The 25,613-nt window shown below is 40.3% G+C and overlaps 2 protein-coding genes across 6 annotated transcripts in view; one reads left to right on the forward strand and one right to left on the reverse strand.

Annotated features, from left to right (window-relative positions):
• srek1 (splicing regulatory glutamine/lysine-rich protein 1) lies at window positions 1-10,921 on the forward strand. Of its 5 annotated transcripts, XM_060862480.1 has the most exons (13): window positions 1,686-1,820; window positions 3,597-4,027; window positions 4,644-4,772; window positions 5,025-5,201; window positions 5,913-6,071; window positions 6,261-6,439; window positions 6,578-6,708; window positions 6,838-6,952; window positions 7,081-7,170; window positions 7,295-7,423; window positions 7,522-7,593; window positions 7,693-7,816; window positions 9,186-10,921. In XM_060862480.1, the coding sequence occupies exons 3-13, from the start codon at window positions 4,728-4,730 to the stop codon at window positions 9,342-9,344; spliced, it is 1,380 nt and encodes a 459-aa protein (XP_060718463.1). In that variant the 5' UTR covers window positions 1,686-1,820; window positions 3,597-4,027; window positions 4,644-4,727; the 3' UTR covers window positions 9,345-10,921. The 5 variants fall into 5 exon arrangements, with proteins under 5 accessions (XP_060718460.1, XP_060718461.1, XP_060718463.1 ...); XM_060862477.1 differs by lacking the exons at window positions 3,597-4,027; window positions 4,644-4,772 and adding an exon at window positions 1-240 and having other exon boundaries at window positions 1,687-1,820; window positions 5,086-5,201; XM_060862478.1 differs by lacking the exons at window positions 3,597-4,027; window positions 4,644-4,772 and adding an exon at window positions 1-240 and having other exon boundaries at window positions 1,687-1,820; window positions 5,086-5,201; window positions 5,916-6,071.
• The window catches only part of LOC132840653 (oncostatin-M-specific receptor subunit beta), a 17,926-nt gene continuing 3,227 nt past the window's right edge, over window positions 10,915-25,613 (reverse strand). The window contains exons 3-16 of the mRNA XM_060862476.1: window positions 22,590-22,646; window positions 22,398-22,506; window positions 21,612-21,775; window positions 21,274-21,410; window positions 20,016-20,151; window positions 18,910-18,992; window positions 18,577-18,787; window positions 18,247-18,420; window positions 13,768-13,899; window positions 13,535-13,681; window positions 12,965-13,114; window positions 12,774-12,867; window positions 12,603-12,684; window positions 10,915-11,521 (exon numbers count right to left, since the gene is read on the reverse strand). Coding sequence (XP_060718459.1) covers window positions 10,994-11,521; window positions 12,603-12,684; window positions 12,774-12,867; window positions 12,965-13,114; window positions 13,535-13,681; window positions 13,768-13,899; window positions 18,247-18,420; window positions 18,577-18,787; window positions 18,910-18,992; window positions 20,016-20,151; window positions 21,274-21,410; window positions 21,612-21,775; window positions 22,398-22,506; window positions 22,590-22,646 — 2,204 coding nt within the window. The 3' untranslated portion in view covers window positions 10,915-10,993. The remainder of the gene's footprint in view (window positions 11,522-12,602; window positions 12,685-12,773; window positions 12,868-12,964; window positions 13,115-13,534; window positions 13,682-13,767; window positions 13,900-18,246; window positions 18,421-18,576; window positions 18,788-18,909; window positions 18,993-20,015; window positions 20,152-21,273; window positions 21,411-21,611; window positions 21,776-22,397; window positions 22,507-22,589; window positions 22,647-25,613) is intronic.

Raw genomic sequence — 25,613 nt, forward strand, 5'->3', positions numbered from 1 at the left:
CGCGAACGATTCAGCAAATGATATGCAGTGTAGCATGTTAGCACGCTAGCTACTTGTGATTGTATATACACATATGTGAACCTTTATTTTATCTACAGTATTTTCGTGAAAAATGAACGGGATGCCGAGTACGGCGGTAATTCAGATTACCAACTTATCCGCGTCTGTTAATAGTGAACAAATGCGAACTCTGTTTGGTTTCCTCGGAGATATCGAGGAGTTACGGCTCTACCCTCCAGAGTAAGTGCACGCCTGTCGGGCTACGCCAAGCAGGAAACACCGAGGATGTACAGGCCTGTTCAACTGAGCGTTAGCAAGCAAGTTACAGAGCCATATATGTTGTTCTGAGCAACAGTGGTTTATATTATGTTTCCTGCTTAATTTAGTCAGCTAAATGTTTACCACAATTACAAACTGATTATTAGTATTATATGCATTAAAAAGCAGAATTTAATATACAGATATGTTTCTTTTGTAATTTGGCCTCAAATGTGTTTGTGGATTTAAAGCGTAAATGTGACGTCCAAACAGTCAGTTAGAAAAAGTTAATACTACGTTAATAATATGTGTTAATACACACATTATCTTAACCTTTTATTGTCTGTTAATCTAAATAAGTACAGCATAATTAACCAAAAGTATGCGTTTTAGATTTGTGAGCTTTTAGATATTCCCTTCACCGAAAAAACCGTGCAACTGGTTAGGGAACGTGTACAAACTGTCGCACATGAATAAAACGTGTGTGTGTGTGTATATATATATATATATATAAGATTTTGCAGTGAAGAGGCAATAATAATGCGCATTTATCTGGCCACTTTTCTATAAACACACCATGCTTATGTTTGTAAGACCCTCCGTTACTAGACTTTGCTCGTTTGCAGCTTGCACAAGGTGTTGCAAACATTCCTTTGCAGTTTTGCTCCATGTTGCCATGATTGCATAACAGATTTGTCAGCTGCACATTCATGCCCTATTTTTGTTATTCTATTGCATATTGATTTGGTGAATGATTTGTGATTCAAGACACTGGCTCATGACCAGCATGACATAGCCATGTATAAGACGTGTAAATGCTCGTCATTTGTCATGGTAGTCATCAAAACTTGTTCATTGTGTGACAAGAAATATTCAAACACACAAATTCACCACCTGCTGTTTGACCTGTCCAGTTTCAATGAGCCTGAGCTCCTTATATTCATGTTTTCTACAGCCCCGGTGCTGTGCGTTCAGTCGTGTTTCACTGCTCATGCTGTTTGTAAAAAGAGTTTATTTAAGTTACTGTGACACTTTTTTCAACTTGAACCGGTCTGGCCACCCTTTTTCAATTTCTCTCATCAGCAAGGCGTTTCTGCCAACAGAACTGATGCTTACTGGAAACTTTAGTTCTCACCCCGTTTGCTGTAAACTCTCGAGAAGATCAGCAGTTTCTGAAATACTCAAACTAGCAAATTTTCCACCGATAACCATGCCACAGTTAAAGTCACTGAGATTATGAGACAACCGAAGCACCTGACCAGTATCTGAATAATTTAATGCTTTGCACTGCTGGACAGATAACAGTATTAATGAACAAGTGTACCTGGTCAGTGTATGTACGATAGGTAGATTTTATAGTAAAATAAAGATGTTCGGTATTAAAGAACTGTTTGTCTAATATTTCTTGGTGTCTCTGTTCTTTTCCAGCCACACGCCACTATCCTTCTCATCTAAAGTGTGTTACATAAAATACAAGGAGCCAAGTAGTGTTGGCGTGGCCCAGCATTTAACCAACACTGTGTTTATTGACAGAGCTCTTATTGTCGTGCCATGTGCAGAAGGTTAGTAACCTCATCCTAACGTTCCTGTTCCTTACATTCACAGATGGCTTTAAGGATTTCCTGCAGAGCTTGTCTGACATTTTTGTTCCTTCTGTTTCGTTGGTAGATTTAGTGGCTTAGTATTACTTGGAAGCTTGAGTGGTTTAATAGAGAAACAGAGATTTGATGTTGATGGTGTTTAGCTTAAGGATGTAGACAAAATGTGTTTGATGGCTTCAGGTACGTGTCGTTGATATTAGTTTGCAGTCTCTTTATAACAGGGGTATTCAACTCAAATACATCCATTCATGAAATTTTCTTATAAATAATATTATTTTTTATGCTTAAGCATTAATAGTTAGTTTAGGGCTATACATGAGATACAGCAGATTAAATAAGTTTACCATGTTTTAATCTCCTGCTTCTCTGTCCAGTCAGCTTTAGCCCTATTTGGACAGGATTAAACTTGCATTTAGTCCTGGGGTCATTTACTATTTTACATGTGCTCCTTTGTGATTTTTATTTCCATCTGATTCAGCCCTGTTCCCCCCAAAAAACTCAGCCAACATCAGATCAATTTATTCCCACATGGATCCACATTCCAGTAATTTTCTGCCCCTTGTGTTGGATCTTTTACTGTAAAGTGACTGCTAAGTTTTGCCTATCAGAGGCTCTCCCCTGATATTAAAAGCTTTCTGAGACACAGAAAGAAAAACGAATGCCTCTCGTATACCATTGTGTTTTGGAGCCATTGCTGGAACGTTGTTTTGCCCCAAACTGAAATAAATGCCTGTGTTTTTGACACCTCCTCAACCGCTTGTGAATGGATTGTCACCATATGACGGACACATCTGAGATCAGAAAAAAACAACCTACTACAAACTCACTTTCTCTTGTGATCATTTTGTTGATCTCTAGATGCTAGAGCTTTATCACAGAGGAGACTTGTAAAATCTTATTCCAGAAGACCCCCTGATAAACTTGACCACACCAAGTAGGGCTTTAGTCATCAGCATCACCACCATATTTATAACCAGCATTTATAACTGAGCTAATCAGATCAGAGAGTGGAAATAAATTATACAATTTGTAAAATGCCCCATTTTTGATGAGCTGCTTTCTGCGAACTAATTTGCACAAAAATGTAATTGACTGAAATGAGGATCTGCTCCAAAAGCGTTGTATTAAAAATAAATGCTAGAGTCAGTGTGTTCTAATGAGAACGAGACGATGTGGATTTATCTGCTGAAATACCCCCAGTTGACGACCCCTGCTATAGAAAACGATCAACGGGTTAAAAAAAAAAACGAATTAGGAAATGAAATGTTTTAAAGCTGATGAGCACATCTACTTTATTTCACAGGGCTTGTAGCACATGTAGGTGTATACAGCCTTTTTGCTTGTTGGCACGTATAAATGTCATAACGCACTAGGGTTTATGTGTATCGAATGTTTTCGCAAAGAGGCGTGAGATTTTATTTTTTCTTTACATTTTTTGCTCAAGCTTCTGAGAAAAGGCTGTGCAGTGTCCGTGTGTGCTTTTGTTGTGTTAATATCGTGACTATGAAACACAGCTGTACTTCAATAACTAGACCTAACACTTTTATTTTTTTTGCCCTAATAAACAGTATGCAGTGTGTTGTTATGAACGATGGCATCCTAAATGAGATGATCTGTTCCTGAACAAAACAAAACAAAATTGCTTGTCCACGTGACTTGGTGCTGCAGGATGGCTTACTGCGTTAATTAATTTGGTTTCTGTATGTTTTTTCTGTGTTGATTATGTGTGCATATCAGATGACTAGAGTGGCCCAGGCGTTACAGTACTACCCTAGCCTGACTCAAGGCTTTGTTTTCCAAGCCACTAAACCCGCTGGGGCCAACGCTGCCTTCAAGGGGGGATTGTGACCAGGAGCATAGCTGCTGAACCTTCCAAGATGGACACCTTGTCTCTTTTTTTTTTTTTTTTTTTTCTGTTTCTTTTTCTTTTGTCTCTTTTTTGGTTTTGTTTGTTTTTTCTCTGACATTATGTCTTGTTTGCCTCTTAGAAGAGGCTGTTGCATATTTCATTGTGTTGTTTCTTTTTGTTTTGTTTTGTTTTTTTTTTTGTTTATTTCTTCTGTCCCCAAGTCCCCACATACCCCCTCCTCTTCCCTATGCAGTTGTCCACTTTTGCGTGTCTCAAAGCTGTCCAGGTTGGCATCCAGTAATGGAGGGGAAATTGAACGGTACACAGGCAGCTGTGGCTGGCGATTCATTCTGATCTCTGTGTCTAATCTCTCTCTCTTTCTCTTTTTCTCTCTCTCTCTCTCTCTCTTACTCTCACTCTCACTCTCACTCTCTCTCTCTCTCTCTCTCTCTCTCTCTCTCTCTCTCTCTCTCTCTCTCTCTCTCTCTCTCTGTCAGTATTGCCATGTTTTCACTTTGACTTAAGGATCCTGTACGATAACCCTAAATACTCTTTCAGCGTACCGTTATCGAGCACTATATTAACTTGTATTAACCTTTTACTTAAGGACTAAGGAATTTACAGATTCACACAATCACAATGTCTCTTTAAAATTTTATAATTGAATCGATTTAATTTCTAATCTATCCATGCGCATTTCCTACCCAGTATTATCAATTCTTAGACACTCTTTTATTCAACGCATGCAAGAATGAATTTTTACCAAGACTAGATAAAAATAAATAAATAAAAATCCGGAAGCTGCTTATATTTTTATTCCCGAGTTACATTTATTGTTCAGGAGGTAATTGATTTCCTTTTTTTTTTTTTCCCCCTTTTTAAAAGAAACTGAAAATGTTCTTCTCTTCTGTATCTGATGTTCTGTGTGCTATTAGTGATGCAGCCAACATGAACGGTTGTCTTGTGTTGCACACCCTTTCCAACACTGCGACACGATTGCCCCAAGGAGAAAAGCGCCCATGCTTGATATCGTACGGTTCATGCCCATTATGTTTCCAGTCCAGGTGACCTATACCACAAAGTGTTACCTCATTCTCTACATTTGTGTTGATTCTCTCTCTTTTTTTTCTTTTCTTTTTTTTAAAGAGGAAAAAAAAACCACGAAATGGACATTTTTTTTTGTTTGGTTTATATATGCTACTTTTAGGACAATAGTAACGTGAACAAGGCTTAAAAGATAGCTATGCTGTAAATTGGACTAGTGACAGGCTCATGTATGATCGGTGTTGGATCTCCTCTCTATTGTGTTCATGTAGAAGGGAGAAAGTGCTGTGGCTCTTTATTGCTCACTCTCACACCAGGTCACTTGCCTCATAGGAAAGATCCCAGAGGAAACCAAGGCTCTGTCCCTCCTGGCACCTGCAGCCCCAGTGCCCAGTTTGATGCCCGGCGGAGGACTGCTGCCCATCCCAAGCCCTGCTCCGCTGCCGAATGTGAGCAAATGTCTTCTCTTCAGTAGCTAATTCAGATCATATAGGTTTATTAACGATTCCCGGGAGTTTAGTTAGAATTTTTGTAGTGATGATGCTGTGTTCGGCTCATCGACGCAGCTCGTCATCCTCTGTATACAAAGTGACATCAAATCAACATGGCTGCACACATCATATTAGGAGTAAACATAAAGCACTTTATTGTAAATAATTTCAGTCATTCATTTACATCATTTGGCAGACATCCAGAGCCACTTGCATTTAATTTCATTTTTATACAACTGAGCATTTGAGGGTTAAGAGCCTTGCTCAGGGGCCCAACAGTAGCAGTTTGATGGACCTGGGTTCTGAACCCTCAACCTTCCGATTGGTATCCCAACAACTTAACCAATAGGCTACCACGTCCCATTAATCCACATTACAGCTACGTTTTGTTTCACCTCATCTGTTGGAAATGACCTGCGATTCTCACCTACGAGGCGAGTCGAACGCAGCAGACCTCTTCGGAACTGGGAGTTTTTTTGAGACAACTTTGAGACAGCTTTGCTATGTAAAGAAATAAAACACTCACGATTCCTTGTTATCAGATTGGTGAAATGTGTGGAAACAGTTTTACCAGATCATTTTGTACATGTAAAAACACTTAAAATTCAGATGTATGAGCTTTTGTAAATTTTTTGTACTGTAACTGATTCGAATATTTCCATAACTCAGCAGTTGAGTGTGCCACTGGCAGCCCGGGGACCGCTGCACCTTGGGCTCGACTCACCACTGAGCACCATCCCTTCTCAACCCCCTATCATGGGCAACGTGGACCCGTCCAAAATCAACGAGATCCGCAGAACGGTGTATGTCGGCAATCTCAATTCTCAGGTACCCAGTAAAACGGGTGTTTATTCGGTTCTAAAGTTGAACATTGTTTGTAATATCCATGTTGTTGACTTTGGCTCATGTGTTTTTGTGGAAATTGTTCACAAAGGAAACAAACACTGGATATGAATACGTTGGCAGCCTTACTGTTGTAATCGTGTTTCAGTATTTTTCTGACATTTCCTCTCGTAGACCACGACAGCAGAGCAGCTGCTGGAGTTCTTCAAACAGGTCGGCGAGGTGAAGTTTGTGCGCATGGCGGGAGACGAGACTCAGCCAACACGTTTTGCCTTTGTGGAGTTCGCCGGTCAGGAGTATGTGTCACGAGCGCTCGCCTTGAACGGAGTCATGTTCGGAGACAGACCTTTAAAGTGAGTCACCGGTACCTCCCATATATGTTCGCACGATTTATGCTTATGCACGATTTAATACTTATTCAATAAGTATCATTGAAATGTATACACATTTAAGGACATAAATATACTAGAATACGTTCTGTGTTATGTTAGGATCAACCATTCCAACAATGCCATTGTCAAGCCGCCAGAGATGACTCCTCAGGCTGCTGCTAAAGAACTGGAGGACGTAATGAAGCGTGTTAGAGAGGCTCAGTCCAGCATAGCAGCAGCCATTGATCCAGGTTCTTCTTATTCACATGCTTTACACTTTGTACACATCGAATAAGAGAGTTTTATAGTAGCCTGCGTTTACCTGACTTTTTGGTTATCTTTATGTTGAGAATCGGACGTGTTTTCTGTTACACACACAGCCGACACCAAAAAGCGCTCATCCAGCACATCCAGGAGATCGAGAAGGTCCCATTCCAGATCTCGCTCTCGTTCACGTTCTCGCTCGCAACGGAAACGCTCCCGATCCAGACACAGGTGCCTTTTGTTTTAACCCCAGTGATGCATGTCAAACAGTGTTATGATTAAAGAGCATGTGCATTTTATGCCAGTTTTCCTTTTTTAACAAAGCTCATGTGTCTAATTTGATTTGCTGTGTGTGTAAGGGGCCGGACATCACAGAAGTCATGGAAGAAGACGAGCGACTCGCACAAGAGACGCTCTAGAGACAGGAGATACAGCCGCTCACACTCCAGGTTAGAGTGAACACTACACTTGTTGCATTCAGATATTTTGAGCCACAGGCTTACTCACGTTAACATCCAAAGCCTTTCTTTATTAAAATGTCTTTTTACTGCTTGTATCTTTACTTTTTGTTAGAGAAAGACGGAAAGACAGAGACGGGAAGATGAGGAGGGGGGACGATGTTGATGATAGGAGAAGGGACAAAAAGGGAAGAATGCCTGTTAAAGCTTACAGACCATCCTCAAGATCCCCAAGCAACAGCAGGTCAACTAAACTTTTCATTTGTTCACTTAGACAGTGATGCCTCATTGAAATAGATTCTAAGGATCTAAAGATTTTTTTTACTTTTTTTTTTTTTTTAGGGGACACAGAAAGGGCAGCAAATCACGCTCCACGTGTGTAAGAAAGAAAGCAAGGTCTCCATCACCAAAGAGGTAAATAAATCCACCTTTTTATTTTTATCATACAACATTCTCAGTAGTTATTTGTGAGTGAAAGTGAAATGTCTGGAGGTATCTCCTTCATACCATCAGGGGAAAGAAAGACAGGAGGAGAGAACATGGGCAGGGCAGCCACAGAAAATGGGGAGACAGATCAACATCCAGGAGGAGGAGCAGAGACTCAGACAGAAAGGAAAGCAAAGCTAAAGCCAAACAGGTGAGTTATACACTCAGGTACGGTTCCTATAAAAATACTCGGATTCATTTTAAAGCCTCTGCAAGTACCAAGATATGTGAAACTGTGTTCATCACTAAGGTCTAGGTCAGGGGTCGGCAACCCGCGGCCCCGGAGCCGCAAGTGGCTTTTTCATCCCTCTGCTGCGGCTCCCTGTAGATTTGGGAAATAAATATTTAATTTAAATTTATTTTATTTTAGTTAGTTAGTTTTTTTTTAAAAAAAATCTAAGATTGTGATGCTCTTGTAACATTAAAATAAACCGTGTTTAATTTTTTTTGTCGCTCATAATATGCATCATAACTGCCGACTTGCGAAATCCGCCGTTGTGAAATTTTCATTCGATTCAGATCAAGTTTTCAACCCCAGGTAGGCAAACATGGATAAATGCAAGAAAAGAAAAAACGATATATGCAGTGTAATCTTCATTTTAGATGTCAAAATGGTTTTGTGGCTCCCTGTGTTTATTTTTCTGTGGAAAACGTGTCCAAATGGCTCGTTGAGTGTTGCCGACCCCCTTAAGGTTGCCGACCCCTGGTCTAGGTTTACGGTGTAGGTTTAACAACAGTGAATATAAAGCTGTCCCTTAAACAAAATGTTCAGCCCTGTTGCTGGCCTCCTTTTTACCAAACTTACCGTCAGTGATAAGTGATATAGATGGTATGATAAGCTGTAAAGCTGCAGGATATTGAGACATTACCTGTGTCTCTGGTGCTCTAGATTTAAGGCGGTAATCATTACAGATAGTCGTTTGAAGATACCGTTCACCTGAACACGTCTGCCTTTGTTCACATCTGACTGATTACAATCAGTTCCACTTATCATGGCCTACTTCTAAGGAGCTGTGAGTGGAAAAATAAGACTGATAATATACTTCAGAACACGATGTTATCTCTGGAAACGGGGCCAGAGCATTTCTGCCTGGTATTTATCATTTGTGGTCTCAGATTCATCTTGTTTTGTAGATGGCTTTTTTTTTTTCGTCTGGGGCGGTGCTTGTTTTTATTTAACTGTCATTTTGTCCCAAGGGTTTGCAAACATCTATACTGAACACACATTTCTGCTTTTTCAGCTAAAGCAAAAGGTCAGAAATAACAGGAAAACAGGCAGTTCACTGACAGGAAAATGGTGGTGGGATGTTAGCGGTGCTTTGGTTTAAATGTAAATAAATTGTAATGAATGAGATCATTTATTATATTAAGTATTGTAATTCTTGTCAAATAACTGTTGCATGAATCATGGGACGTAACACATAGGAAAATAATCCGGCACATCACCCAAGTGTTTTATTCTTTTCATGCTAACCCACTGAACACGATTTCTATAACCTGCGTGTGGTGTTTTTTCTCAGACGGAAAGCGGGTACAAGCAGAAGGAACAGGACTACGAGAGCGACGGTGAAGACATGGGCTCAGGTGCCAGTGAAGACTTTTCTCCTCACGCCCATCACAACGGCGAGTACAGCAGCATGCACGCAGACGAGGGCGAAGAGTTCTCCACAACGGAGTGAAGCAGGACCACAGAGATCGGACACTTCACCGGGGTTCACATACTTGAAATGTTCATGTTCCTCTCTGTACAGTGTTTTCTCTCCTTTCACTCCATCATGTTGTTAGATTCTTAGAACTGTGAGAATTATATAAGAGCTATATTGAAATATACTGGATGCTTTGTGTACGTATAACGATTAGCCGTTACATTAAAACCACCCGCCTAAATACATCTAAGCACGGACTCCATAACACCTGAAGGCGATGCTGTGGTATCTAGCACTGCGTACTAGCAGCACCCTACGAGACACTATGTTCAGGAGATGCTCTGATTCGCTCGTGCGGCCCAAATCCTTATGCTGGCTCATTATTTCCTGCTCTGAGTACTGACTTCACTGCTTTATCGCACCCTTGACAGCTTCCACTGAAACAGCATAATCATATTATTGACTTCACACTTCAGTCAGTGGTTTTAATGTTACGGCTAATCTATATAATTCAGGATTTCTATTTCCTTTCTTCTCTTTCTGTTGTTTTTTAAATAGAAAGCACCTCATGGACCTGCCTCTCAATGACTTTTTACTAGAATCCAGGGACTTCTTTTTCCACTTTTATTTGATGTAGTTATGCAAATGCCCTCAATAATTAAAGTGTATAACCTTAGTAATTACACGTTTGAATGAAATACACAGGAGGAGGGGATAAAAACACCTAGTATGTAAGAAGTGCCTGGAAAAAAAAAAAAGTTGCACATATTCTGTATACTTATAAAACCTAGATATAGCCTGTGCATTTATCTAGCTCGTTAAACGCCATAGTCACTGCTTTTTAGATGTATTTTTTGCACAGTATTTTGCATTAATCAGTAAATAATGATGAGGCATACAGTACTTTTACTGTACAGTGTTATCAGTTCATCAGATATTCTCAGTTTTTTTTTTCACCTTTACGTCATGTTTTATGTGCAAGTCTGAAGTGTGCAAAATTTGAAGTAAAAACAGTGACGTATGACTACATGAAAGAAATCCGAACTAATCTGAGTTTGGGAACATTACAAAGGTTCTGAAAATTTATTTTTTTTTTGTTTACTTTTGTCAAAGATGTTATTCAGTCATACATGTGTATTTGTGTGTATATAGTTGAGTGCACACTATTAGGACAAAATAAACGGTTAAATAAAAACAAAAAAATGTATCTTAAAGCAGAACGTGTTCATTTCAATAATGAAGGTTTGTAGTGTGTATAACGTGATATTATTAGAGGGGAACATTTGCAATTCTTTCTATATGTGGGTTGTTGTCTGATTGCAGGACATGCAACTTTCTACAACTGTATTTTGCTGTTGAAATGTAAAATAAAGATACAATTTCCATTTTTTTTCTAAATATGTAAAAAAAACAAACAAACTGGGGTGTAAACCTTTGCACTTCACTGTATGACTATTAAAAGTTAAAAAAAAAAAAACCACAATGAGAATGTGAGAATTGTGACCTAGATTTTTTTTTGCAGTGCAGTGTGTCTCGATACTTTTGACCTATTTTTGGAAACGAAAAAGTACATTGTAAAATGAATAAATATTCCCTGATACATTGAAAAAGATCTAGGTGGCTGGAGGTTCTTTGAACTCTGTGGTTATATAGGTTTGTATACTGAACGTATTTATATACAGTTAAAGAAACGTATCGACGGTGCTTTCTGCAAGATAGGTTTGATCAGGATCCGCTTCCATGTTCTCGGATAAAGAGAGCGATTGTCTGAGATACTCCTGACTTGGATCTGAAACAGGTGCTCCTGAGCTGGAAAGAGTCGGAGGCATGGCGTTGGTGATTTGGTGGAAAAGATCCATAGTGGTGTAGTCACTCATAAAAGCACTCGTTGGCTTCGCTACAGCTGTGGAGACAGACACCGTGCCTAATACCTTATTCGGTTCTTGTATATTGTTAGCTCCGACAGGCAGATCTTGTATAGAGTCTTTATGATTACTGTCTATAAGAAAAGCTTCCTTAGGTGTGGAGTCTATTGTGGTTGAAGTTGTAGGAGATGAAGGTTTGTTCTCAGGTGGAGATGATGTATTAGGTATAAGGTTGGCCTTGGTCCGGTCCTGAGAGGCAAATTGTGTCTCCATTTTGGCCTCCAATACAAACACATGTTCCTCCGTCTCTTCAAGATAAGGCCTGCTCAGAAGCTCCATCACCTCCTGTAAAGAAATACAGTAAAAATATATTATTACGTTAATACTTTTATCGCATACAAAAAGGAAAAGAGTTAGGTAAAGGTTACAATTTTCCTAAAGGAGAGTCAACTTTCTGAAACGGAAATCAGACTGAACAATTTTCTAAGAAAACTGACATTAACACTATTGCTTCTTCGAACTGATTGGTCAGAAATTATTGATTTGTTTTCTGTAATTGCAGCTCTGACAATCGGAATGGCTGTGTTTCTAATCTTGGTATGGTGGACAATCCACATAATATAAGACTAATAAATAAAAGATTCATTCATTCATTCATTCATCTTCTACCGCTTATCCGAACTACCTCGGGTCACGGGGAGCCTGTGCCTATCTCAGGCGTCATTGGGCATCAAGGCAGGATACACCCTGGACGGAGTGCCAACCCATCGCAGGGCACACACACACTCTCATTAAATAAAAGATAAAATTTATAAATAAAATAACGTGTAAACCTTGACATCGTGAGACTTTTTTTTTTAAATTTAACATTTACTAAAGGAGTTTCCAGTTTCCACCACTGGAGAGTCTTCGATAAAGAGGACTTTGTGGTTTCTTAGTAACATGAAAACTGCTGTTTTCCTTATTATTATTATTAACTTCAAGTGCAAGAACTGGGGAGGAAACAGCAGTTTCTAGCTGTGTGAGAACAGGAACTTAGTTGTTAGAGATGTTTGACAATATTAACGGTTGCTAAATCCAAAAAAAAAAAAAAAAAAAGCATAATGTGTTCTTCTTTAATAAATGAGTACATGTAATTGTTGGTAAATTGCTGTGGTATAAAGAGGAAAAAATACCTAGGGTAACAACGTTAGATTTTAGTGTGCTAACTGTAACTCTTCCCATATCTTTTATTGCTGCACAATAAAACAACAACAAAAACAAAAAACACACAGAGTTAAGGTACTTCTGAGTATCTTAACATTCCTATGATTTTTAACATCAATACCTTGTACCTTCTTGACAAACGTTACTTCAATATGAAACTAATTCTAAGAAAAACCTTTATCATTCCAACACAACTAATATTCGTCCAAATAAAACTCACCAGGTCCTGACCACCTTCAATTTTCTGTACAGCGTTACTGTTGCAGGGGTTGGGTATACTCGGCCATAGCATATTCTTGGATCTAGGTGATAGTGATATGTTTGGCGTCAAATCTTTCATGTCTTTTTTGTCATTAAAATAATACTTAAAGTGCTAAAACGTGGGCTTTACCTTTTTAAAAGCCGAAAGCAGAGATGAGTGGCAAGTAGCAGAGCAAATACACCTGCAATGACTCCTACCAACATTCCAACAACAGCCACCGAGTCTGAGGAAGCAGATATTCAGGTACATTTTACATCCGCGATGTTAACACCGGATAGTGTGAAAATCACTTAACGTGTGTTAGTGTGAAATAAACGTACCCAACGTCTCAAAGCACTTCGATTCACTCCTCTTTCCCTCCCCTGCAGCCGTGACTGCAGACAGCTCCATGCAGTACATGCTTCCACTTCTGAGATTCAGCAACTCGTAGCTGTTCACGCTAGGATGCACTCTGATATCTGGCAACACATCTACATGTGCAGAATATTGATAATTAAACAACAAGCTAAATATTTTTACATGTTTGAATTGCTATTTATGATATTTACATTAGGCCTTCAAAGAATCATAAAAAAGTACTGTTGGAGATGTGTATTATTAAAACATGTTAAGAAATACTGTATAGAGCAAATGCAAAAAAAAACAGCAGAAGAATTGTTTATATATAGCTTTAGTTGGATTGTTACTGAAACTGAAAATTTCCTTCCCAAAATGCTTTAATGTAAAGAATAATACACAAGGAGAAATACTAGTATAGGAAATGAATCATTAGTAAGGTTATTCTCACTTGGTTGGTATCCTTCCAACATTACATAACCATCGCTCCTTTCTGCTGCTGCTTGACTTTACAGAATAACGGAAACCACTTCGTCAAAATGCTCTGGACTCACCTTTGGTGCTGTTGTCTTGTGTGTGGCGGATGATGTAACCTTGCAGAAAGCCACGCAAGTCCTCCTCACATACCGGGCTCCATGTGATCACAAAGGAATTCTGGGTAACTTTAGAGCTGCTAACATTCCCAGGAGCAGTTAGTGGAGCTAAGAGAAGAGGACTCGTAGGTCAGCGTAAGTCGTTATAAGGTTTACATTTGTGACATTAGTGACTGCGAAAGTGTGAAACTGACTTCCTTCAGTGAGGTACACCTGGGCTCTTCCAACAGTTTCATCACTGTTATTGACTTTCTTCAGGTTGCAGGTGTCTTTTTCATGCCTGGCATGCAGGAAAAAGTGGTATCTCTTATAGGGCCGAAATGCAACTGCACAAGGAAAAGTGCTGCTTAGAATAATTATATATTACACAAAAAACTATGTAGTGTTATAAAAGTGGTCTGAAAGATTTGTTAATATAAATATTTTTTCCCTGAGCAAACATTGTCCTTAAAACATATCTATGATGATCTATGAGCATATTCTTACCAGGTTATAATGCATTCATAAAATTATTCATTTATTGTCACACATCCCTGAAGGAGGATTTTGGATAAACAATAATTATAAACAAAATCTACTGCCACTGAATTATGTGTCTTTTTGCTATTGATGTTATATTATTATGACACGAACGATACACGAAGGATACCTCTTTGAACCGCCACCTTATTGTGGTGGAGGGGTTTGCGTGCCTGAATGATCCTAGGAGCTATGTTGTCTGGGGCTTTTTGCCCCTGGTAAGGTCTCCCAAGGCAAACAGGTCCTGGGTGACGGGCCAGACAAAGAGCGGGTCAAAACCCCTTTATGATGAAAAATAAAGCAAGGTCCGTGACGTCGCCCGGTATGGCGCAACCAGGGCCCCACCCTGGAGCCAGGCCCGGGGTTAGGGCTTGCATGCGAGCGCCTGGTGGCCAGGTCTTACCCCATGGGGCCCGGCCGGGCTCAGCCCGAAGGAGCGACGTGGGGCCAATCTCCTATGGGCCCACCACCTGCAGGAGAAACCGTAAGGGGCTGGTGCAATGTGGATTGGGTGGCAGTCGAAGGTGGGAGTCTCGGCGACCCAATCCCCGGACACGGAATCTGGCTCTAGGGACGTGGAATGTCACCTCGCTGGGGGGAAGGAACCTGAGCTGGTGCGGGAGGTTGAGAGATACCGACTAGATATAGTTGGGCTCGCCTCCACGCACAGCTTGGGCTCTGGAACCCAACTCCTCGAGAGAGGCTGGGCTCTCTACTACTCTGGAGTTGCCCGCGGTGAGAGGCGACGGGCTGGTGTGGGCTTGCTCATAGACCCCCAGCTCAGCAGCCATGTGTTGGAGTTCACCCCGGTGAACGAGAGGGTCGTTTCCCTGTGCCTTCGGGTCGGGGAGAGGTCTCTCACTGTTATTTGTGCTTACGGGCCAAATGGCAGTGTAGAGTACCCGACCTTCTTGGCGTCTCTGGGAGGGGTGCTGGAAAGTGCTCCGACCGGGGACTCCGTCGTTCTACTGGGGGACTTCAACACTCACGTGGGCAGCGACAGTGACACCTGGAGGGGCATGATTGGGAGGAACGGCCCCCCCGACCTGAACCCGAGTGGTGTTCTGTTATTGGACTTCTGTGCTAGTCACAGTTTGTCCATAACGAACACCATGTTCAAGCATAAGGGTGTCCATCAGTACACATGGCACCAGGACACCCTAGGTCGGAGGTCGATGATCGTCTTTGTGGTTGTTTCATCTGACCTCCGGCCATATGTCTTGGACACTCGGGTAAAGAGAGGGGCGGAGCTGTCAACTGATCACCACCTGGTGGTGAGTTGGATCCGGTGGCCGGGGAGGAAGTTGGACAGATTTGGCAGACCCAAATGTACTGTGAGGGTCCGCTGGGAACGTTTGGCAGAGTCTCCAGTCAGAGAGATCTTCAACTCCCACCTCCGGCAGAGCTTCAACCAGATCCCGAGGGAGGTTGGAGACATTGAGTCTGAGTGGACCATGTTCTCCACCTCCATTGTCGACGAAGACCGCAAGGTCTCCGGTGCCTGTTGTGGTGGCAATCCCCGAACCCGATGGTGGACACCGGAAGTAAGGGATGCCGTCAAGCTGAAGAAGGAGTCCTATCGAGCCTGGTTGGCTCGGGGGACTCCGGAGGCAGCTGATAGGTACCGGAGGGCCAAGCGAGCTTCAGCCCGGGTGGTTGCAGAGGCAAAAACTCGGGTTTGGGAGGAGTTCGGTGAGGCCACGGAGAAGGACTATTGGTTGGCCTCGAAGACATTCTGGCAAACCGTCCGGCGCCTCAGGAGGGGGAAGCAGTGCCCTGCTCGCACTGTTTACAGTGGGAGTGAGAATCTGCTGACTTCGACTGGGGACATTCTCGGACAGTGGAAGGAGTACTTTGAGGATCTCCTCAACCCCACCGAAATGTCTTCCATTGAGGAAGCAGAGGCAGAGGGCTCAGTTGAGGACTCATCAATCCCCCAAGCTGAGGTCACTGAGGTGGTTGAGAAGCTCCTCAGTGGCAAGGCACCGGGGGTGGATGAGATCCGCCCTGAGTACCTCAAGTCTCTGGATGTTGTGGGGCTGTCTTCGTTGACACACCTCTGCAACATCACGTGGCGGCTGGGGACAGTGCCTCTGGACTGGCAGACTGGGGTGGTGGTCCCTCTGTTTAAGAAGGGGGACCGGAGGGTGTGTTCCAACTACAGGGGGATCACACTCTTCATCCTCCCCGGAAAAGTCTATGCCAGGGTACTGGAGAGGAGAATTCGGCCGATAGTCGAACCTCGGATTCAGGAGGAACAATGCGGGTTTCGTCCCGGTCGTGGAACACTGGAACACGTGGAATCTCTATACCCTCACCAGGTTGCTGGAGGGTTCATGGGAGTTTGTCCAACCAGTCCACATGTGCTTTGTGGATCTGGAGAAGGCATTCGACACGTGTCCCTCGTGGTGATCTGTGGGGGGTGCTCTGGGAGTATGGGGTCCGGGGCCCTCTGTTAAGGGCTGTCCGGTCCCTATATAACCAGAGCAGGAGTTTGCTTCGCATTGCCGGCAGCAAGTCAGACTTGTTCCCGGTGCATGTTGGACTCTGGCAGGGCTGCCCTTTGTCACCGGTCCTGTTCATTATTTATATGGACAGGATTTCTAGGCACAGTCGGGGGCCGGAAGGTGTCCGGTTTGGGGACCACGGGATTTCGTCACTGCTTTTTGCAGATGATGTTGTCCTGTTGGCTTCTTCAAATCAGGACCTTCAGCGTGCACTGGGACGGTTTGCAGCCGAGTGTGAAGCGGCGGGGATGAGAATCAGCACCTCCAAGTCCGAGGCCATGGTTCTCAGCCGGAAAAGGGTGGCTTGTCCCCTTCAGGTTGGTGGAAAGCTCCTGCCTCAAGTGGAGGAGTTTAAGTATCTTGGGGTCTTGTACACGAGTGAGGGAAGGATGGAGTGGGAGCTCGACAGGCGGATCGGTGTATCTTCTGCAGTAATGCGGTCGATATACCGGTCTGTTGTGGTGAAAAAAGTGCTGAGCCGCAAGGCAAAGCTCTCTATTTACCAGTCGATCTACGGTCCTACCCTCACCTATGGTCATGAGCTTTGGGTCATGACCAAAAGGACAAGATCCCGGATACAAGCGGCCGAAGTGAGTTTCCTCCGCAGGGTGGCTGGGCGCTCCCTTAGAGATAGGGTGAGCAGCTCGGACACTCGGCAGGAGCTCAGAGTAGAGCCGCTGCTCCTCCACATCGAGAGGAGTCAGCTAAGGTGGCTCGGGCATCTGTTCCGGATGCCTCCTGGACGCCTCCCTGGGGAGCTTTTCCGGGCATGTCCAACCGGGAGGAGGCCCCGGGGAAGACCTAGGACACGCTGGAGGGACAATGTCTCTCGGCTGGCCTGGGAATGCCTCGGTATTCCCCCGGAGGAGCTGGAGGAAGTGTCTGGGGAGAGGGAAGTCTGGGTGTCCCTGCTCAGACTGCTGCCCCTGCGACCCGGCCCCGGATAAGCGGTAGAAGATGGAGGGATGGATGGATGGATGGAACGATACTTATAATGCATTATAACTATCCAATGCATAGAACACGTAAAGCTCTAAAATATTTATGTTTTTATTTTTGTTTTTTTACCATGTATGTTTCATGTATGTTTTTACTTTTTGTTTTTTTCTATAAAGACGTATAAACACATTCTTACCAGGTTATAATGACGGTCATAAGGCCTTGTTTAGGATTATTTATTGTCACATGTTACAATCATGCTGAAAGAATTTTATTTCATAATATTTCTATCATTAGTAAATAAAATCAACACTGATCTTTATGACACTGATGATCTAACAATATAATGTTATGATTGCTACATCAAATAAAATGCATTATAACCATTCATAATGCATAAGACACAAAGAGTAACATAATAAATTAAGAGCACATTCTAAGCACTATAATGCTTTATAATGCATTCGAAAGACCTTATTCAGGATTAATTAATGTCACAAAACCACACAGGTAGAATCTGATCTGTAAATAATTATACACAAAACTGACATTGAATAATGAGGCATAATCAGGATCACTCCTTATGATGCAACATGCCTTATGATGCAACCACTCAACATGCATAGGTAAAATAAAGTGTAAGGTATTTCCATCAAATATTTCATGTTACGAATGCATAATTAACTGTGAGCTATTAAAATGAGGTACCGTTCTGAGTTTGGATAGTATGGTAGTTTTTCTTCTTGTAGATGGGTTTGTAAGATAATTTCTCATCTGTTGCCCACCACTCAACAGAATAGCAATGATATTTCCTTGACAGCGTGCTGTTCCACGAAAGACTGAAGCTGTTATTACTGTTCAAAGTGACGTTAAAAGCTTCGTCTGTAGCAACAAACAAAACACATCAAAGCTGCTACATTAGATATAGAAAAACAACAAATCTGGTTTACATGCTAGTGTCATAATGTACTCGACTAAAATAAGTAAATAATCACGAATATCTTCTTAGTTTTCCGACAAATTTCTTAGATGACCCACCGTTCCGATCCACCAAGGCGTCTACGTCCAAGAACGCAGCAGGCGATTGTCCGGCTTTGTTTAAAGCGCTGATGCTTAGTTTGTAGGCAGAATAAGACAAAAACAAAGTGACGCTTTGCACCTTGAGGAAATAGCTGCTCTCTACAGCAGGTTCCCCAGATGCCTTCTGAACCGTCACATTATAGAATTCCACTGCATGACTGTGGACATACTAATAAAAAAAATACCAAAGAGAAAAAAAAAATCATTTCATAACCGGTGCAGTTTCCTTCAGATGAACAAACAGATTTTTGCATCAGAATGAAGAGTAAAGAAAATCAGCTGAGCTCGTACCTCCCACTTCACAGTTATCTTTCTCTGTCCGGTTTGAACCAGACGGTAACCAGTTTCAATTATTACAGGTGCGTCTGATAATTCTGGTGAGTAAAACATCCAATCAGACAGAATGCAGCATTTTCTTGCGTACAAATACATATTCTAAGCAATCAAACTTTTAAACTAAGAAATAAAACCTTCAATTTTGTCGCTGTAGGAAAATAATCAAGAATAACATCATGTCCTAAAGTGTTACCAAATGACAGGTCAAACTTTTTTTCATGTTTAGAGGAAGAGTGTTGTTATATTTATCACTTCTTTTTTCTTTTTCTGGTAGATTATGAAATGAAAAGAGCTGAAATGTAAGAAAGGTCAGAAAGGTGTAAAATCATCTGTTCTGTAAAAAACTGACTTCTAGATGCAGGAAAAGTAAGTGCAACAAAGTACTGACAAAAAACTTGCCTTTTATATAATTAATATTTATATAGTTATATATAAACTATATGTTAATTTCTGAATTTATTTAGTTAGCTAGCTAGAGCTAGCTGGAGATTCTTTCCATAAAAGTTCGTCCCTTATAAGCGTTTTTTTTTATATGTTAAATATCAGCACTGGCAGTGGAGTGGTTAAGCTTTGGGTTTATTGATCAGAGGATCAGGGTTAAAGCCAAAGCACTGCCAAGCTACCACTGTTGGGCCCTTAAGCAAGGCCCTTAACCCTCTCTGTTTCAGGGACGCTCTTTCATGTTTGACCCTGTGCTCTGACCCTAACTTCCATAGTTGGGATATGTGAAGAAAGAATTTCACTGTGCTCTAGTTTATATGTGATAAAATAAATTCTTCTCCTTTTTAAAATAACAGTGTGAGCGGATATCCATAATATTACATAATCTCAGCAAGTGAGTTACTAATAAACTACTATACAGTAGCTGTAGCTGACACTACTGTCAGTGCTGCTGTTACAGGAAATAAATCAACATATGGAACAAAATATTGAACATAATCTTCCCGATTAATCAGTTTCAAGTATCCAGGATTGCTGTGGTATAAAATATGTCTTAAAAATAAGATAATAATATAACTTAAAATAAGTTATACTTTTTGATAATTATGTCACGAATTTACCTTGTGGGACTCTGATGACTTCACTCAAAGGACACTGAGGACACTCTGGAGTCTCAACGCACCATATTTGCATTTCATACGATTGAGACGAGACAACATCTCCCACAGTGCAGTCTCTGCTGGTCTGGGACTTCACCTACAGCATGAGAAAATGTAGAGGATGTGTTTCACATCTCAAAACAATTCATAGTTTACAAACTGCTCATACAATTCTCTGGTTGTTATATGTCCTGTCCTTATGTAACCCGACACGAAAGTGATCTGATGTGATAGTGGCGAAATATTCAAAAAGTGTTGAGCAAAATTAGATATTAGAAAAACAATGCTGTGTCATGTTGGGCTTGACTTGTTCTGACGTTTTTAGCTACCTAGCTAACTATATAAATGATTTTTAATAGTTGCTCGGAAACTAGTCTTCTGAATGCTGGATGAGACAATATATAATTATAAATTATATAAAAGGTGAGTTTTTTGTTTATAGTCATGCTTGCTAGATAATTTATTACTTAAGCATTAGCATAGAACTTGCTAAAGTTATCATGCTAGGACATGCTATGATGTCATTAAAAAATAAAGACTGGAACCAGCACTGTATTTGCATTTCCACCTAATTTATGAGTAATATACATTTCTCAGCCTCTCAGGTATTTAATATGTCTAAAAATATTTCTGGAATTAAGGATATAGTTCAGTAACTGGAGTTCTAACATGCTTCAAAAGTCTGTGCACCGCTTCCCACTCTTCTGCAAAGGTTTTCCACCAGATGAGCGTGACTGTGGGGATTTGTGATCATTCCACTACAAGAGTATTAGCGAGATCAGACACTGATGTTGTGTGAGGAGAGCTGGGGTACAATCTGTTCCATTTCATCCCAAATGTCTTAGGTTACGTTGAGTCAGAGTTAGGGGTCTGTGCAGGACACTCGAGTTCTTTCACTCAACACACTTTAACACACCAGGTCTTCATTATAAAGTTTGCTTTGTCATACTGGAACAAGTTAGAGCCTCTGGGAAATTGTAACGATACAGCACACAAAGCAATCCTACACGAATGAATCCTCTCATCATCGTGGTAACAATTTGCGGAAGAACCACAAATCAGGTGTCCTTAAACTCACATAGTGTGTATAATACACGTTAAAAAGCATTATTCACATAGAAATGTGTAGTGCGACCTCTTTTTGGGTCTCTCAATATTCAAAACATGCGTATGGCTGTGGTTTCATATGCAGGAGGCTGATCTTTATCTTTATTTTTACCTCTTTCCACACAGTGGTGTTGTGTTCCCTGTACTTCAGATGATACTGTTTCACACTGCTGTCATCCCATTCAGCCGTAACATTTAAATAACCGTAACTTCTCTTGAAAGACACATTGATGGGTGGACCACACTGTACTGAAATATAACAAACATGACTGTTAGCGATAAAAAACCAACAACGTTAAAAATAAAAAGATATTTGTTTAGCTATTTAAAAATCGATTATTATATTACATATTACATAATTATTCGTTAACAGTTACTTTTTTATATTATTTACAAACATTATGGTGAAACTATATTTAAAATGGTATGAACTGCCAAAAATGCACGTACTTATAAGTAATGGATGTCCGCTGAATTTTGCGAAGGCGCATCTTTTTTGATCGTCGCTCATCGCGATAGCGAATGCTGTCAGGTTTTTGTCATTTGTTAGAGAAATTGGGGATTCCTTAATGCTTAGTATGTTGTTTGTTGTTAGCTTTAGAAAACATCTCCTTCTGCAAGACAAAAGTTTGTTTTTCATTCCATTACATCCTTCTATATTTTCACAGTCAAGGAAAGTACTGCAGCACTGTCGAGTCTTCAATCCTGATTGGCCAGAGGATTCCAGCACCAATCATTACACTAAAACGCTTGCTCTAATATTTTATCATTTCTAGAGTAACATCTCACACGGTGACTCGCTAAAAGCTCCACATTAAAATGAAAATGAATTTTTCTGTACAGATATTTAGTACGAAAGGAGCGTCCAGTGTCAGCACCACAGAGTTAAAGCTGACAAAGAAGTTTTTTTGCACATTACGTTTCCTTAATTGAAAATGTATTAACTTCAAGAGAGAAAAACAGAAAAGCTGGCGAGGGAACTGCTGTTTATAAAATAAGAGGACTAAAACATTTCAATATGTGCTGTTGGAAAATGAATAGCATTCATATTGAGTTAGTAACAGAATCTCAGCCTAGTTTAACGCTACATCACAAAACTTAATATTAAGAACAAGGCTTTAAATTATGCCTCCATGTTAGTGTTTTTTATTCCCCAGACAGCCCCAGTTCACACAGAAGATAAAACATCAACAAGAAGTTATTGTCCTCGGAAATCGAATTGCCAGAACAACTTACTGCTTAATGTAGAGAAAATATTTATCGTATTGTCCAGGATTCCAGACACAGTAGTAATGTATAATTGCATCTGTAATCCTTTGTCCAAAGCAGCTCAAATTCTGGACTCCTAAAAAAAGAGCCATAATAATAAAGACTTTATAAACATGTGGATACTGAAGGTTTCATCTCAACTCTCTTATGTGACGTCACCTTCAAAGACGTTACACCGTTCTTCACACAAGGTTATATTTTTGCAGTTGCAAAAGACTGAAAAATAACAAGAAGAAAATGAGACATTAATAATAAGAACATTATTATTAAACATGAGGGTGGCAGATGTATTTGAAAAAATAATAAATTAAAAAAATCAAATGAATTAATAAACACGTCCTTTTTAAAAATTAATAAACATATTATTCTTCCTTCAAAAGCACAGAATTTAAAAAAAAACAAAAACAAAAAAAAAACATTGAATTTCCCCAAATCCCTGCAAAAAACCTCCAATTGATGATTAGCCCGAATTTCTTATTCTCAGGTGTTAATTAATACAAGCTTATTTATTTAGCTTCATTATCTTAGCCAACATTTTTTCAATAAGCACCACAAAGATTAGCGTGGCTGTCGTGACAAGATAAACATCACAGTTCTGCGTGTCATATCACAGGAAAATGCTGTCAGTGGTGTTATAAAGGAGACAAAAGCTAGAAAGTACAGTACATGTAACGTGAAAATAGAACTGAATTAAAATTGAACTGAATTGAACTGAATGAGATCATTTGAATATGATCTCTGAACGGTCATCAATCTCAATAAAATACCCGTCCTGTTTCACTGGAAAGTCTGTGTACTAGCCTTAACTTTTATCAGTGGATATCAAAAGTCTGTTACATGAAAAATGAAACCAAGTTAATTCATATCATGATCTTTTTCCACCCATAATTTCATACAGAAACCTGATAACATTCAAGTGAATCAAATCGAGTGTTTTAAGCGGAAAATGACCAAAAAAATAATATTACGACCTAGTTGCATAAGTATGCACACCCCATTACTATATACTTTACTGTACCTTTACTATATACTTACATATATATTTAATACAGCAGTACTTATTACAAATTATATTAGTGTAGGAAAGTAGTGCAGTACTTTATTAATCCTCAAGAGGAAATTTGATGTCACAACAACCACCACACAAGAGCAACAGCAATGTCTAAGACTTGTGTTTACTGCATTTGGCAGACACCCTGATACAGAGCGGCTTACATTTTATTTCATTTTGTACTACTGAGCAATTGAGGGTTACGGGCCTTGCTCAGGGGACCAGCAGTGGAAGCTTGTAAAACCTGAAATTTGAGCTTGCAACCTTCTGTTTTGTAGTCCAACACCTTAAGCACTAGCATACGAAATCCACCACTAGGCCATGTGTTATTCTCACACATTTGAACCTGACTCTATTTCATTCCATCCATTCACTTGATACACAATTTATCCTTCACAGGGGTGGGGAGCTCAGTGGATACTCAGGGGACACCCTGGACAGGTTGCCAACATATCACACACACATTCACACACTACAGACAATAAGAGATGCCAATCAGCACTATAGCTCATGTCTTTGGACTCACACCCACAGGACAGAAGCAGGACTCAAACCAAGAACAGCAGAGGTGCGAGACAAACACTAAACACTAAACCATCATGTAACTGGTGCATGTTATCATAATGTATTATTAGAAAAGGTTCTATGTCTATTTGGTGGGAAAACAGCATCATTGACCTCTGTACTATAAAACCTGCACTGGCTGCTGAAAGACTCATATCAGACAGTTTAGTTGTATTAATTATTGAAGGATTATTTCATAAACCCTGAACGGGGACCATCACAAGACACAACACATTCACACCTAGAATAATTATCTCAGCGTATGAAGGAGTGTGTGAATAAGTGTGAGTAGGTGTATTTACCAGATTTACAGTACAGCAAATAACGATTCTTTTATTTTATAAAATTGTACTCTAAAGATTGACCGAACAATTAGAGCGCTGGATTACAGCTGGATTTAGAACCAAGAAACACAACACACAGTGCAACTAACATCTAATGTAGTAACCTGTATGGGAAAGATTCCCAGTTTTGAAATTGAAAAATTAGCATATTGTTTCTGCTCTTGTTATTTCAGCCTCACAAAACTACTCTGGTATAAAAAACGTTGCTCTGCTTCATCTTTTACTGCGAGATGATTAAAAGGTGAGGATGGTCGAATCAGTGCAGTTTAATTAAAGGAAACTGTGGTTAAGCTTTTGAGCTCAGATCAGAGGATAGAGTTTAAACACCCCAGCAGCTTCAAACCGCCGTGATTGAGCCTCAAATGTATGTCATTTGAAATAATCAGGCAATTAATTAATTAAGTTACTGTATTATAGTATATTACTACAGTGTATTGATGTAAAGTCTATTATTATATTATACTATATTAAAACATACAAAGGCGTACTGTAAGAAGGACTGTAATTAGCTGCAAATACGTATATTTTTCCAATTGTTTATTGCAAAAATCTGCTGTACTTTTACAATTAAACAGAAAACTGTACAGTAAATGTTTTACAGTTTGATCGGGATCATCATTAAATTACTCTGATCTCTCTCTCTCTCTCTCTGATCTCTCTCTGTCTCTCTCTCTCTCTCTCTCTCTCTCTCACACACACTCTCTCTCTCTCTCTCTCTCTCTTGCATATTAGCTCTCTCTCTCTCTCTCTCTCTCTCTCTCTCTCTCTCTCTCGTAGTCTGTGGCTTCTTCTTCTCTTCTTCTTCCTAGGCAAACCAAGCCTAAGGTTGCATTTTGAGCGATATCCAAGAAAAACCAAGAAAAAAATGGAGGATTGTTTAACACTAATTCACAGTTTAGTGTTAAACGTTTATCCGTGTTATTCAGTTTTTCCCTATTTTCTCTGTGATCCTAAAAGCAGCTAAAGCAAAAATAATTTTAAAATGTAATATTTTCATGTCTAGTTTATCGATATTAATTTTGGCTTGTGTTTATTGCCTTGTAAGGCAATATGTACATTTATGAAGAACTAGAGGTTTAATTCTAAAACAAGAGATTATTTTTCTGACAGTTACGAAAAGCATATCTAACATCATGCTCAGGGTCACACAGAGCTGGAGCACACAGGAAGCTTCGCCTCTCCTGAGAGTTTTCTGAGCTGCAGAAGCTCTCAGCGATGAGCTCC

This window comes from Tachysurus vachellii, chromosome 26 (assembly GCF_030014155.1).
Source record: "Tachysurus vachellii isolate PV-2020 chromosome 26, HZAU_Pvac_v1, whole genome shotgun sequence".
Lineage (NCBI taxonomy): Eukaryota > Metazoa > Chordata > Actinopteri > Siluriformes > Bagridae > Tachysurus > Tachysurus vachellii.

What these genes read in the sequence shown, in the direction of transcription:
- srek1 (XM_060862477.1), top strand. Translation starts at nt 113, where the DNA reads ATGAACGGGATGCCGAGTACGGCGGTAATTCAGATTACCAACTTATCC. An exon ending in TACAGCCGCTCACACTCCAG is followed by an intron (nt 7,171 to 7,294) that starts GTTAGAGTGAAC and finishes ACTTTTTGTTAG; the next exon opens with AGAAAGACGGAAAGACAGAG. An exon ending in AGGTCTCCATCACCAAAGAG is followed by an intron (nt 7,594 to 7,692) that starts GTAAATAAATCC and finishes TCATACCATCAG; the next exon opens with GGGAAAGAAAGACAGGAGGA.